Source organism: Cervus canadensis, chromosome 22 (assembly GCF_019320065.1).
Source record: "Cervus canadensis isolate Bull #8, Minnesota chromosome 22, ASM1932006v1, whole genome shotgun sequence".
Taxonomy (NCBI): Eukaryota; Metazoa; Chordata; class Mammalia; order Artiodactyla; family Cervidae; genus Cervus; species Cervus canadensis.
In genome coordinates, this window is record NC_057407.1 from 1,728,630 (window position 1) to 1,743,147 (window position 14,518).

The 14,518-nt window shown below is 58.4% G+C and overlaps 1 protein-coding gene across 1 annotated transcript in view; it reads right to left on the reverse strand.

Annotated features, from left to right (window-relative positions):
- EFCC1 (EF-hand and coiled-coil domain containing 1) overlaps positions 1-9,735 on the reverse strand; it is a 28,214-nt gene extending 18,479 nt beyond the window's left edge. Inside the window, exons 1-2 of the mRNA XM_043443089.1 lie at positions 9,009-9,735; positions 7,490-7,773 (exon numbers count right to left, since the gene is read on the reverse strand). Coding sequence (XP_043299024.1) covers positions 7,490-7,773; positions 9,009-9,689 — 965 coding nt within the window. The 5' untranslated portion in view covers positions 9,690-9,735. The remainder of the gene's footprint in view (positions 1-7,489; positions 7,774-9,008) is intronic.
- Positions 9,736-14,518: the final 4,783 nt, after the last annotated feature.

Genomic DNA, 14,518 nt, shown 5'->3' on the forward strand with positions numbered 1-14,518 from the left:
CACTGTCCATCAGACAGCTCAGTGGCTGGCTCCTTCTCTCCCGTGGTCTCCGATTGTCCCTGGCTCCCGGCCCGTGGGCCCTGCCTTGGCTGATGCTCTCTCTTGGCCATGTGCATGTGGTTTTGGGGGCATGCCTTGCTTTTCTGGGTAGAAGAGGACAGATGTCCACCTGATTTTTGCCTTTAATAGTGTGGTGAAGGCTGCATGTCTGAGGGACATTGCTGAAGATGCGTCACATGACCACAGCTTTGACCAGATGGACGTTTGTTGGCAAAGTAATGTCTCTGCTTTTTAATATGCTGTCTAGGTTGATCATAGCTTTTCTTCCAAGGAGTGAGTGTCTTTTGATTTCATGGCTCCAGTCACCATCTACAGTGAGTTTGGAGCCCAAGAAAATAAAGTCTTTCATTGTTTCCACTGTTTCCCCATCTATTTCCCATGAAGTGATAGGACCAGATGCCATGATCTTAGTTTTCTGAATGTTGAGCTTTAAGCCAACTTTTTCACTCTCCTCTTTCACTTTCATCAAGGGGCTCATTCATTCTTCTCTTTCTGCCATAAGGTGGTGTCACCTGCATATCTGAGGTTATTGATATTTCTCCCAGCAATCTTGATTCCAGCTTTGCTTCATCCAGCCCAGCCTTTCTCATGATGTACTCTGCATATAGGTTAAATAAGCAGTCCAATACCCCCAACTTGGGGCTTCCGTGGTGGCTCAGACTGTAAAGAATCTGTTTGCAATGCAGAGACCTGGCTTCAATCCCTGGGTCAGGAAGATCCCTGGGAGGAGGAAATGGCAACCCACTCCAGTGTTCCTGCCTGGAGAACCCCACGGACAGAGGAGCCTGGCGGGCTACAGTCCATGGGGTCGCAAAGAGTTGGACTAGACTGAGCAACTCACCCTTCACACTTTGACTTAACCACCCACTGAGGGCTTCTCGTGTTCCAGCAGGACCCCCTGGAGTCGGGAGGAGCCACAGTCTCGTGACCACCCCTCCTCAGCCTCTGCCCAGTGGGACTCTTGGCTGAGCTTGCTCCCGGGGCCTGTGACTGTGAACGTGTGTGATTCTGAGGCACGGCGTGCACCCCCCTGGCCCCCGAGATCCGGGCTCAGCATCAGGCCCGTGTTGCCCTGACACCCACGGGTCATCGTTGCGCTCTGCTGGCACCGGCGTGACACCCGCTCCCCGACCCAGCGGGTGGACGTGAAGACTCGCTCTGGGTGACCCCTTGCTGGCTCCTCCACCCCGAGGAAGGGTCCCCTTGTCCTCGCTTCTGCTGCCTCCCGCCCTACTGTCTGTCTTATCCTGCAGATCCTAAGGTTCCGCCCTTGAGGAAGCATCTTAGGACAGAGAGGCTCCGCCCAGCCCCGGGTGAGGCCTCGGGGTGTGGGCTGGTGACCCGTCCCTTCTCGGGCACTGCACCCAGAAACAGAGCCCTCACCGGCCTCCTCGCCCTGCATCTCCCCATTTGCCCGTCTCTCTCCACAGCCTGAGGGGCCGCCGTGAAGCTCAGGGCAGCCACTGCCCTCCTGGTGTGTCTGTCTTGCTCGTTCTCTGGGGCGAAGGCCTCATGCCTCAGCCCCGCTCAGGGCCTTTCACCACCCCCAGCTGTGCTCCCAGCACCCTCTCTGCCACCTCCCACCCCCCCGCCACAGTCCCTCCCTCGAGGCATCAGGCCTTCATTTGGACTCACAGCAACCTGCATCTGCCGTGCCTGAGAAAACTGCCATTCATCCTTCAGCAGCCAGCTCAAGTGACGGCTTTCCCCCGAGACACCCGATCACGCATGCCTCCTCTGTGCTTGCCCACACTCTGCCACTCCGGCAGGCCCCGAAGCTCAGGTTGTGGTGGTCCCCGCGCACCGGGGGCTCTCGGGGGCCAGACTCCAGTTCATACCAACAGCACTGGCCCCTGTTACCATTCCTGTTTATGGGGGATGCTGTGAGCAGGGATAGATGTAATAGTCATCTCCAGCTTTATCAGGGACCTTCTCAGTGCTAAGCAGCATTCTAGGTGCTTCGTATGTATTGTGACTTTATCTTCAAATTCCCTGTGAAGTGGGGGTCAGAATAGTTACCGTTCTTGCCCCGTTTTACCGATGAGGATACGGAGGCTCGCAGCGGCAAGAATGATGTACACAGGTCAGCACCCCAGAGCTGCACCCCCCTGCCCCCACCTCACTGATCACCCACACCCAGCGGGGGGCACAGGGTCCCCCCACTTCACAGTGAGGAAAGGGAGGCTCACAGAGGGTAGAGCTCAAGAGCCCAGGTAAGCGTCTGGGAAAGCTGGGATTCAGGCCTAGGCCGGGCTGGGCCTCCCAAGCCTGCCCCTGCCCCACGCCCCAAACCGGGTGGTCCGGTGGGGCAGGCGCCCGGCCAGCACTGTCCCTTTGTGAGCTGGGGTATTGTCCCCGGGAAAGGCCTTGGTTCCCACGAGCGGCCACCCGCACGCTGGTTTCTCAGGATACTGGGAGCTGCATCCCCCCTCTGCCCCAGATGGAGCCCCCGCCCCGCCGCCTGCCCCCCACCCGTCTGCCTCCTCCTGACCCCCTGACGTTGCCCCCCACCCCCCACCCCAGGCCTGGCCGCTCTGGTTGGGGCGGGAGAAGGGGGTGGCCCGCAAGGCCCTCATCTTTGTGGAGGGCAGCTCAGTGGGCGGCCCCCTGCCTCCCTCTGTCTCCGCCCCCACCCGGGTCTTTGCATCCTTCCCGGCAAACACAACAAAGCCGCGGAGGCCCTTTCTTCAGCCCCACTGAGCTGGCTTCTCTGTCTCCCTTCTGAAGGCAGAGCCCGGCCCCTGCCCAGCAGGCGGCCTGGCCAGGTGTCTTAAAGGGCCAGCTTCTCCTCGACAGCGTGGGGCGGGGGCGGCGGGGCAGACAGGTGGCTGAGACTCGAAGCTTTGAGAGAATCCGTGGTCACCAAGAGCAGGGCGGCTCCGCTGGAGGCAGGGTCATGCCCTGGGACAGCTAGGCACCCGCCGGGCGCTGGATGCCCGTGTCCTTGCTGCCAAGACGTTTCCGAGGCTGCTTCTGTCCACACGCCCGTTGGTCCCGTCCACATGCCCATTGGTCCCATCGTTTGCTCCTTCACTGTTTTCCTTGGGGCCCTGGGCTGGGTGCTGGGCCTAAGAACCGCAAGCTCTCCTGCTTCCTCGCAGGGTTCACAGGCTGGGCCTGGAGACCGGTAAGAAGCCCATCCTTATTGGGCTGATTGGCCCACGCTCCCTGCAACTTCTGAGGCACAGGACAGGCAGGTTGGTGAGGGTGCAGACGGCCCCCAAACACCACGAAGCGTTTGGCGGCCTGGGAGAGCTGACTTTGGGGTGTGTATTGTTCAACATTTCTGGGACATGCACTTCTGTGATTCTCCTGGGAGGGGGCTCAGACCGAGTTCCACGGGGGTCACTGTGGGTATGTGTACGTTCGGAGGGTCAGTCACTAAAGTTTGGCCAGTCAGAGCATCACGTGATCCTGACTCCTGGTGCGCTCGGGGATGAATGTGCTTCCAAGCTGGCCCACCGAGGCCGAGCCTGGCATTCCAGCAGGCTCGCTCAGACGAGAGGTGATCTTTCTACTGGGCTTGGAGCTTTGTAGGTGTCAGTGCCCCAAAGGCTGCCAGGGGAGAGACCTTGCCTGGGAGTGAAGCCCAGAGCTTCTGTATGCTGGTGACATTGTTTGAGTACCCGGATCCAGCCATGCCTGAAGCTGGCCTCGCCTAAACTTTAGTAAAAGCCAGCTTCTTTTTTAAGCGAGTCAGACTTTCTGGCACTCATTAAGAGACCTGGCTGATGGAAAGAGACAACAGAGGAGGGAAAGCTGGAGTGTTTGGGTGTAGCTTGGGCGGAGTGTTTGGAGGGCTAGATGATATCCTATAAATCGTGGTGCTAAATATTCCATGTGAGACTGCATCACTGCATCGTAATCCGCGTCTTCCCCTCGGGATCCTCAGTCGTGCCTGCTCTGATCACACGCGTGCCGGGAGGAGGAACTGTCTTGCGGGATTTGGAGGAGCCGAGTCTGCTGTCTGGGACGAGGCGGTGTGAGGCTGAGGAGGCCAGCTGTGGGCAGCTGGAGCCCGGAGGTGGATGGGGCCGTGATGGGCCCAGCAGTCCTCTGCAGGCCGGCTGGCTGGGGGAGCTCCAGGAGGCTGTGGAGTGCGCTGATGTGCAGAATACTCCTATGAGATCCAGGAGCCTCACGGCTCTGCAAGCAGCAGTCGCTCCCTTGGGCCCCTCTGCACAAAGTGCACGTGTGTCCCTGCAGGCAAGTTCATGGCCTGCTCTGCTCGGGCCCAGGGGCCCTCAGAGGGCAGTGGGTGTGCCGGTGTCTGTTCTGTGTGCCCGAGGTATCCGCACCGGGCTTTGTCCATGGAAGGTGGTTAGGAAATGTGGGGCAAATACATGAGTGTCTCCAATGGCTTAAATATCTCCTGTCTGTTCTCCTAGGTTCCCAACCAAGACGGTGGATGGAGGTGCTATGGGAAGCGCCCTTTCTATCTTCAAACACACAGAAGTGCTGGGGAAAGCCTTACCATTTAGGAGAATGCAGAGCCAAGGTCACAGATTAGAAGGTAAGATGCCCGGCTTGTGTGGGGAGTGGGAGGTGGAGCGGAAACGCCCCCAAGGGGTCAGGACTGGGGTCTGAGGCCCAGGTGGCTCAGGGGCCGGGGACCTGGTTGCTGCGTGAAGACAAGGAGGCCCCTGCAGGAGGGGGCATCCAGGGGCCATCTCATCCACGGACGGAGGCGAGAAAACCCCACCGGCTGCTTCGGGATGCTGCCTAAGGTGTGGGGTCGTTTCTCACCAGCTGTGTAGTCAGAAACCTGGAGCTAAGAAACGCATCTAGAAAGCAGCCCAGATTCAGGCCCTGGTGGGGGCAGAGAGGGAACACCCCCCGTGATCGGGGGGCCCTCCAGAGTCCTGACTTCTGTCAAAGCTGGGCTCAGGGTGGCCATCTCCATCATGACGGGAGAACTGGACGGGCTGGGGATAAGCAACGCCAGAGAGATGAGAGGAGGCGGCTTCCCCGAGAGAGAGAGATGGGGCGAGGCCTGGGGAGGGAGGAGAAGGCCGGCTTTGAGAAAGAACTCAAAGCAGTTCCTCCTGAGCAGCAAGCGGCTGAGAGGGCACCTGAGGAGGGGCTCCGCCGGGGAAGGGGTCTGGTCTGGAGTCGGGAAGCTCAGCTGCGTCCTGGGTCCCTCGAGCTTGGTTTTGTGACCAGTGTTCTTGGCTGTTCTGTCCCCTTCCCCTTCCTTGCTTCAAGGACAGAGGGTGTTGGGGGCAAGTCAGCCTGAAAACCTGCAAGCTCTGACTACAGAAAACAGACAGAGGAGGTCTGTTCCCGGGGCTGGGCCGGGACATAAGTGACAGCCATCACCTAAGCACCGTAGGAAGGCCACTGTCTGGCCCCTGGTTTCCTCATTCCCTGGGCATAGCCTCTGGAGCCTCTGCAGCCTCTGGTCCCTTTTCCCTTCCTAAGGCGGTGGTTTCGTTGCTAAGTCGTGTCCAACTCTTGCAATCCCACGGACTGTAGCCCACCAGGCTCCTCTGTCCACGGGTTTCTCCAGGCAAGAATACTGGAGTGGGTTGCCATTTCCTTCTCCAGAGGATCTTCCCGACCCAGGGATCGAACCAGGAGCCCCAGTTTTGTTTGGGATAGCAGCATCACCTGACTCTCTTGCAGGTAGAGGCAGCCACATGATGCAGTTCTGGCCAAGTCGAAGGAGGTGCAAGTTCCAGAGGGAGAAGCAGGGGTGGGGGGGCCTCTCCCTGAATATCAAGGCAAAGCTCACTATCAGAAAATCCTTCTTGCTCTGAATGTCCCTGGTCCATCTTATGCCTGGATAGCAGACATGAGGTCTGGAGCTGCAGCAGCCATCTTGTAACCATGAGCCAACAACAGAGAAGGTGAAGTGGAAAGAAAGAAACAACACAGGCTGTGGGGCCAGACAGACGTTCCTTTTCCACTTTCTGGCTATATGGCCCTGGGATGTCACTTAGCTTCTCAGAGCCTCACTTCCCACAGTCTGTAAGATGGGGCAGAACCTCTCCCTTGCACAGTCTTGAGATGATTAAATTATGCATTGGCTGTGGATCCAAGTTTTGTCCTGTAAAGAGCTATATGAATGTTTGGAGTTACTTTTATAATCAAGCTGTAAAGGACAGTTACTTTAGGGCAAAAGGAAGAAGAGACCCTTTATTTCTCTTCTTGGAGAAAGATCCAAGGCTGGACATGGGCCTTAAGCCAATGGGCCCTGCTCCCCAGCCGATCAGCTCTGCAAACAGGAAGTGACTGTCCAAACATTTGGAGCTGCAGGAGGCTAGCTCAGAGTGGGCCTCTTCCCTCCAGCATTGTCCCCATGGAGAGCACCTCAGAACTCAAGGACACGGTCTGCCTGGTGAGGAACTAGGTTCAAAGCCACCCCTTCTGGCTGCCCCGCCGCCGTCTGGGCCAGACCCGCTTCCTTTGGGGCTGGAGGCAGACAGCAGCCCCTCCCTCCTGCCTTCCCCTCCCAGTCACAGCTGTATCACAACAGAGTGACTTTTTTTGCAAGTCTGTTCCTGTGACCCCCCCCCGGCCAGAACCTTTCCATGGCTTCATGCTGTCCCGAGGGAAGGCTGACGTCCTCACCGTGACCTTGGTTGGCCCGGTCCCTGCCTGCCTCTCCCGCCCTCTGCCTCCAGCCACTCTTAGTTTCTGGCTGGAGCCCAGGTCCCTCCTGCCCAGGAGCTCTGCCTACACTGTTTCCGTTTTCTGGAGCACCCTCCCCTCCTCCCCTTCCTGGCCCATCTCGCGGGGTAACATCCCCTGCCCCCCGCACCTTCCTCCTGGGGCAGGATCTCAGAACCTCGCCTTCACAGTGATCCCCCTGCAGCCTCCCACAGCTGCTGCAGAGGGCCGGTGCTCAGCACATGGAAGGCACGCCCGGCGCCTTGGGATTTGAAACTGTGGGAGCTCTGTTCTCTGAGCACCTAAATGAGCCAGGCAGGCCTCACGGCATCTTCACAGCCACTCGGGTAGGCAAGGACCGCAGTCTCCATTCTGCCCAAGAGGAAACAGGGACTCGGAGGGGACCAGTGACTTTCCCAAGGTGTCACATCAGAGGTCCTGCTGGGATTTGAACCTTGGTCCCAAGCCCAGCGTCCTGCCCTGGTGGAGCGAGCACAAGGGGTCCGAGCCTGTCTGTTTCCTCACCTGGAGAAGGGGGACATCATGGTACCTGCCTCCCAGGGCTGGTGGCTGGGAGGACTCCGTGAGTTAAGTCACCTGAGTGCTCAGAGGCTGGCCCATCTTAGGTGCTCAGGAACTCTTAGCTGTTACCATCATTAGTATTGCACTGATCAGTCAAAAACAGACCCATGGATGGATGGATGGATGAGTGGATCCATGAACACGTGAACAACAGGGAAGCATGAGAACGAGTGGGGAGGAGGAAAGCGCCGGAGAACGGGAGGGGATCCCCGACCCCAGTCCCCGCCCTGCTCACCTGTAGCGCCGCAGCTCCCCCTCCAGCCGCTGCAGCCCGCGCTGCAGGCCGGGCACCTGGCGCGCCAGCGCCTCGAGCTCGCGGACGCGCCCCAGGCTGCGGAGCACCGCCTCCCGGGCCTTCTCCGCGCGCCGCCGCACCTCGGCCTGGCCCCGGCGCAGCCGACCTGCGTCAGCCTCGGCCGCCGCCAGCGCGCCCCGCGCCTGCCGCAGCTCCCGCGCCGCCGCCTCGGGCTCGCCGCGCGCCGCCTCCTGGGCGCCCGCCTGGCTCTTCCAGAGGCCGACCTGCCGGGACAGGGCGGCAGGGCGGGCGGTGAGCTCCTCGCGCGGGACCCCGACCCGGCCCAGAGCGCGCGAGCAAACCCTCTGTGTGAGCTCGGTTAGCCCTTCCCCTAACTCTGCTAAGATGGGAGCTCGCATCGCCCCGTGGTAATGGATGCCCCCGGGTAATGGGTGCGGGCCACCGAGGCCCAAAGCTCGGGCTCTGTTCTTTGCGCAGTTCCAGTGAGTCCCCAGACTCTTCTCCACCCACCTCCCGCCCTTGGGGCGCCCCGCCTCCATCCCACAGAGGTGGTCCTCTCTGCATGGTCTCAGGTGCATCTTCCCGGCCCTCCCCACCCCTAGCTGCTATAGGCAGCGGCTCCTTAAGGGTGGGGTTTTCTTTTGCTGTGTTTATTGCTGTGTCTTCAGGCGACTAAAATAGGCCTGGGACACAGTAGGTGTTCAGTAAAGACTTAACGAATGATCCTGGACGAGCTTACTCCACATAAAAAGAGTACCTCCCCGCCCCACGCTTCTGGGATGCCCATCCGCGCGCCCTTGCCTTGGCCACTAAAATCTGCGACTCGACCCCTATGCCCTCCGGGCCTCTCCCTACCCCTCGGGGCTGTGCCCGGGCCGCGTGGGGAGCAGGCGGCTCCCTCGGAGGCTGTTCCGGGCCTCGTCTGATCCCGCGCCTCTGTCGTCCCCTTTGGCACAAGGCTGGTGCTCACAAGGCTTACTGAATCGCAGACGCCTGCCCTGGGTCCGTGCCTCTGTCGGCGCCTGGCCCCGCAGCGCTGGGTGGCCTGTGCCTGCCCTATTGACAGTGTGACGCTATTTAGCACCGGGGACGCGAGGCCTGGCCCCGAGGCAGGCCCTGCAATGTCTGCTGAGTTGCCCGTAGACCCGGTTAGGCAGGGAGCTCCTTAAGGGCGGGACAGAGTCTTCCTCACACCTTATCTCCTAGGCCTGCCGGAAGCCTCTAGAGGCCTTTGTGAGACCGTCCGGGTTTCCTGGAAGGGTCCGGGTCTGGATCAGAGGGCAAGAGGAGACGCGGTGAGGCTGAGGATGGTTTCCTCGGTGGGACTGGGGTTTGGGGGTGGAATGGTGTTGGAGCGGCTGGGAGGCAAGCTCAAGCCAGGCGGGCTGCTCCCTGCTCATCCCCTCCTGCCCAGGAGGGGCTCTCGGCCCGCCGCGGTCGGCGGCCCTCCAGTCCGGTCCTCACCCGCCACCCCCTTCCGCCCCGGCCGCGGGCGCACCTGCAGCGCCAGGCAGCGCGCGTCACTGCTCTGCAGTGCGGCCCGCAGGTCCTCCACCAGCTCGCGCAGGTTGCTGTTTTCCTCCTCCAGCCGCGCCAGGCGCTCGCTGTCCGGGCCACCGTCGGGGCCGGCCGGCCGGGCAGCTCGGCGGCGGCGGCGGCGCGGGCGGCGCAGGCGGATCTGCGTCTCGATGTGCTCGCTCAGAGCGCCGCGGGGCAGACGGGGCCCGGCGCGGGTGCCGAAGTAGCCGCAGAGGCGCGCGTGGAACTGGCGGAAGGTGAGCTCGGGCGGCTCCGCGCGCAGCGCCAGGCGCGCCTCCTCCTCGGCATCCTCGTCCCCGTCGGCGGCCTCCTCAGCGGCCGCGTCCCCGGCGATCACGTCCCCAGAGTTCGTGTCTCCGGCGGCCGTATCCCCGGAGGCCTCCCCGGGGGCGGCTGCCCCCTCGACGCTCAGCCCCAGCACCGCGCAGAGCGCGCGGAAGTCGGCTCGGGGCAAGCGGCCGGCCCCTCGGCAGTCCAGGTGGTGGAAGACCTCCTGCAGATACTGGTCCAGGCCGGTGGCCAGCACCACGATCTCGTTCTCCACGCCGCGGTCCAGCCCGTAGTGGTGCGCCAGGGCGCTCAGGAGCCACTGCGTGCGCCGCGCGGGCCGCCGGTACGGGTCACTCGCCGCGCCTTCCATGCCGGCTTCCGCGCCCGGGCCGCTGGGCTCCAGCGCGCCGGAGCGCCCCTCCTCCGGTCCCTCCGCCCACCACTTCCAGGGGCGGCCCCCGGCTTTCCCGAAAGGAGGGGCTTAGCGGAGCCCGCGGCGTCTAGCGGCGGCGCCGTGTTTACCCGGGTGGGCTTGGCGGGGGCTGGGGAAGGGGACCCAGCGGCCCCGAGGTCCCCGTGGGGCCGCCACCGCCTGGCCTCTCTCCCGATCTCGGGGCGTTCCGGGCGCCTCCTCTTTTCCTCCCACTCCAGGGTCTGTCCTCTTTCAACTCCCTCCTTGTGCAGAGCGTGCCCCAGGTGGGGGTGGGCGTGGGGGCAGGATGGAAGCTGGGGGGGCACTGGAGGGTGGCAGCCGGCTTCTCTTGCTGGGGCCGTGTCCCCACGCCCACGCGCCCCTCCCCCCTTCTAGCTGGAAATCCAGGGGAGCCCGGCGAGCTCGCCTGGACCAGCATACCCCCGTAGGAACGGGGAGGCCCCTCCCCTTCAAGTCAGCTGCTGGGTCCCCAAACCGACTTCTAGCTCCACCAGGGCGGGGGGGCACAGCCCTCTCGTGGTAATGAGCCGGGAAAACCAACCTGGAGAATGAGGGGATGCCTTAAGGTGGTCCCGGTGGATAGAAACCCATCTGAACCAGAGCCTTGCTCTCTAAGCTCTGGGTGTGTTGGGGCCAGGGCGGGGTAGGAAAGCTGAGGTCTTTCTTCCCAGCCCTTTGTGCTGAAGAATGGTGAGTTAGTCCTATAACCAGAACCGTTGACCAATGAGCTGGGGGGTTAGCCAATCAGGTAGCTGTCTGGCCAGACATTTTCTCTGATGCATTAGAACATCTTTCTGGAAGATAAAAGCAGCCTCCAAGGTAAAGTAAGGCTGCTTTTCCTTTCTTCTTTTCTTTTTTTTGCCTAGGCGAGGTGTAGACATGTCCTAGTCGGATAGTGGGAACTGTCTTCCAGCCTAAAGGGAGCAAGAAGCAGATTTCTTCAGCTGTCCGTGGCTAAGATGGGCAGCATCTGGCCTCATGTACAGCTCTAGCAATTCAGACGTCAAATCCTGGAGTTTGAAAAAGCACTGGCATTCTGTCTCCTCTGGTGCAGTACCCCAGAGTGAGCGCTTTGTCAGTTTGGCAAATTTCTACTCATCCTTGGAGACTCTGCCCACCGCGTGTCTCTGCCAGGAAGAGGTGCTCCTTCTCAACTGTTTTGTGTGTGCATTAAAAAAAAATTATTAAAGTTCCCTGGTGGCTCAGTGGTAAGCAATCCACCTGCCAATGCAAGCAGTGTGGGTTTGATCCCTGGGTCGGGAAGATCCTCTGGAGGAGGAAACGGCAACCTGCTCCAGTGTTCTTGCCTGGAGAATCCCACGGACAGAGGAGCCTGGTGGGTTACAGTCCACCAGCGGCAAGGAGTTTGACATGACTGAGCGACTAAGTAACGACCGTTTGACACAACGTTTTACATCAACTCCACATCTTGGTTTCTACCTTAGAAAAACACGTGCGCAGGGTGTTCATCATGCTGTCGTTTTTAACAGTGAGAAACTGGAGACACCGCTCTCCCCAGGATGAACGACCAGACAAGGATGAGTGAGAAAGTGAGTTGTCGCACGTCGTGTACAGGGTAACCGTGACGTCACGGCGAACCTGCCCAAAGCGGCGCTAAGTATTTTCTCTGCGGTCATGTGTGTGTAAGTACATAGAAAAACACAGAGGGGTCCGCAGACAGATTCAGTGGTTATTTCCAGGGGTTGGAGGCATTTGTTTTTCACTGTAACATCTTCCTTTTTCACAGGGCAGTGTATTTGCTTTTCTTTTCTTTTTTTTTTTTAGGGGGAAAGACTTTCTTTACCATTTACAGCCCACAGAGTTCACCCATTTAAGGTATATAAATAAATGGCTTCTGGCATATTTATAGAGCACAGAACCATCATCACAGTTTCGCTTTATCTTTGTATTTGGCTGCACCTCCGCGTCCCCTGTACCCTCCCGCACTGCCTCCCTCACCGACCTCCTTGCAGTTTCTCTGACTCACCTCAGGGCCCTTGCATCTGCCTCCCCCAGGTGTTTACAGCCTGCCCCCTCACCTCCAAGTTCCTTGTGGCAAAGTCACCTCCTCTGCCAGGCCCTCGGTGATGTTGCAAGCCCTCTGCACCCCTAACAGACCCTCTCGCCTGCTGTGTCGGTCTGTCTGCCTGTATGACAGACGCTGGCGGCCACGAGGGTCGGGACGTGTGCCTGTCTGTCCGCCCATCTCAGCTGCCTCCCCACGGCTGTCTCCGGGCACGGTGTGGTGCTTTCTTTGCATATAGAGGATTTTTTTTTTGCCTATAGAGGATTTAAAACTTTTAATTTTGATTTTTTTCTATTTTTTTGGCCACACCAAGAAGTATTCAGGATCTTAGTTTCCCAAACAGGGATAAAACCTGTGCTTGATCCCAGGGGACCACCAAGGAAGACCCTTTAATTTGTACTTTTAAAAGCAACCATCGCCATTTATTTGCAGGCAAGCCTCAAGGGCTGAGGTTCACAAGGCCAGAGATCCCATATGGCCCCCGTGCCCAGCACACGGCCTGGCATTAAGTAGGCACTGGTTACGTTGTTTTGTTTGAACACATTTTTGTAGATGTGAACACACTGCTTCAGAAGGAAATCACAGGCATGCCTCGGATTCGAGCACCCTTTCACCCAGGGATGATGGAGTCCGCGAGATTCCAAATGTTGGTTGTTGGTTGGATCCCCTAACTGGACCGTAGAAACTTCTAGGCTGGGAGTCCCACCGCCCGAGGGGTTGCTGTGCGCCTTTAGAACGCTGAGTCTGGAACCTGGCTCTGAACTTCTGAGCCGCGTCTTGCAGACGAATCTGATTCAGTCTCATGTTAGTGCTGAGAGCTGCTGACCCAGACTACCCCTGTTGCTGCAGCTGGCGACTGCTTTTGGGGAGGGAATCCTTTCAACAGTCAGTATTGAAAGCCTTGCCATAGAGCCGGCGCCTGGCCTCTGCCCCCCGCAGTTCCGCGGGGGCAGGGGAGTATGGGGTGATAATGGGGGGCTGTCAGGCTTGTCTGTCTGTGGGGCTGTGTTACCAGGCGCTTCTGAAATCATTCCGATTGGACCCACTAGGTTTTTGTTTCAGATTCCAAGTGAGCAAACTCGGAAGTCTCCTGCGCTTTTGTCTGGGCTGGGGGATGGGCGTGTGTCTGTGTGCGGGAGAGGCCCTTGGAGAGAAGCGATGTTTCTGAAGTCAGCTCGGTATTGTTTGAGCCATTCCAAATAGTATGTCGTTCACAGGGTCTTCAAACAGCCCAGAAAAATGCTAAAAAGCAAAAACATCCCCCATTGTGCCAACAAGAGAAGAACAGAGTTCTTCTGATGTGCTCTTTTCAGACGTTTCCATGCATTTGGGCATGAAAGAACTTTGGGAGTGATGGGATATTCTCTGTCTTCACTGGCATGGAAGTTATTAATACGTGACTGTTACACGTCAATCAAAGCGCTTACAAGGGTGAATTTTACAGGACATTTCAGTTGTACCTCCTTAAACTTGACTTAAAGAAATGAGTTGGGATGCTGCTGTCAGGATCTTTCTTTGCACATCAGCCGTCTTCCTAAGCAGCTCTGCCATCATTACCATTCCTGGGCAGCATTCTTCTCAAAGGCTGGTCCACGCACCACTTAGGACTGACCCAGGAGATAGACATCGCGGTGTTTTCTCTCCATTCCAGTAACACTGTTGATGGTTGGCTCTGTCTCCGGGTGACTCGTTGGCCAGCTGAGGGGCATGGATACTTTACAAGCCCTTGACGTCATCAAGCTGTTTATCCGAAAGTGTGTGTTATCCTGCCCAGTCCCCTGGAGCATCTGGGATTGTCTGAGAGCTGTCATTTTTGGTGTCAAAGCTTTTACATTTTTAAGAGTCTTGGTTGGGGAGTTTAGCTGGATGTTTAGACATCGTTTTACTTCTGTCTATTAAAAATGGGCCTTGGATTTTCCTGGTGGTCCAGTGGTTAAGCTTCTGCCTGACAATGTAGGAGACACAGGTTGGAACCCTGATCTGGGAGGATCCCACATGTCTCAGAGCAGCTAAGCCCGCGTGCCACAGCTCCTGAGTGCTGCAACCACTGAAGTCTGCGCTCTGAAGCCTGTGCTCACGATAGGAGAAGCCACCGCAGGGAGGAGCCGGCGCGCTACAGCCAGAGAGGAGCCCCCACTCACCACAACTACAGAAAGCTCACGCAGCAATGAAGAAATAGCACAGCCACAAATAAATAAATAAAAAGAACTGAGCCCAGAGGAATTCCCCAGTGGTCCAGTGGCTAAGACTTGGTGCTTCCACTGCCACGGGCCTGGGTTCAATCCGTGGTCAGGGAAATAAGGTCCCACAAACTGTGAGACCAACCTAGACAGCATATTAAAAAGCAGAGACATTACTTTTCCTACAAAGCCACGGTTTTTCCAGTAGTCATGTATGGATGTGAGAGTTGGACTATAAAGAAAGCTGAGCACCAAAGAATTGATGCTTTTGAACTGTGGTGTTGGAGAAGACTCTTGAGAGTACCTTGGACTGCAAGGAGATCGAGGCAGTCCATTCTAAAGGAAATCAGTCCTGAATATTCATTGGAAGGACTGATGCTGAAGCAGAAACTCCAATACTTTGGCCACCTGATGCGAAGAGCTGACTTATTTGAAAAGACCCTGATGCTGGGAAAGATTGAGGGCAGGAGAAGGGGATGACAGAGAATGAGATGGTTGGATGGCATCACCGACTCGATGGACACGAGTTTGAGTAAGCTCCGGGAGTTGATGATGGACAG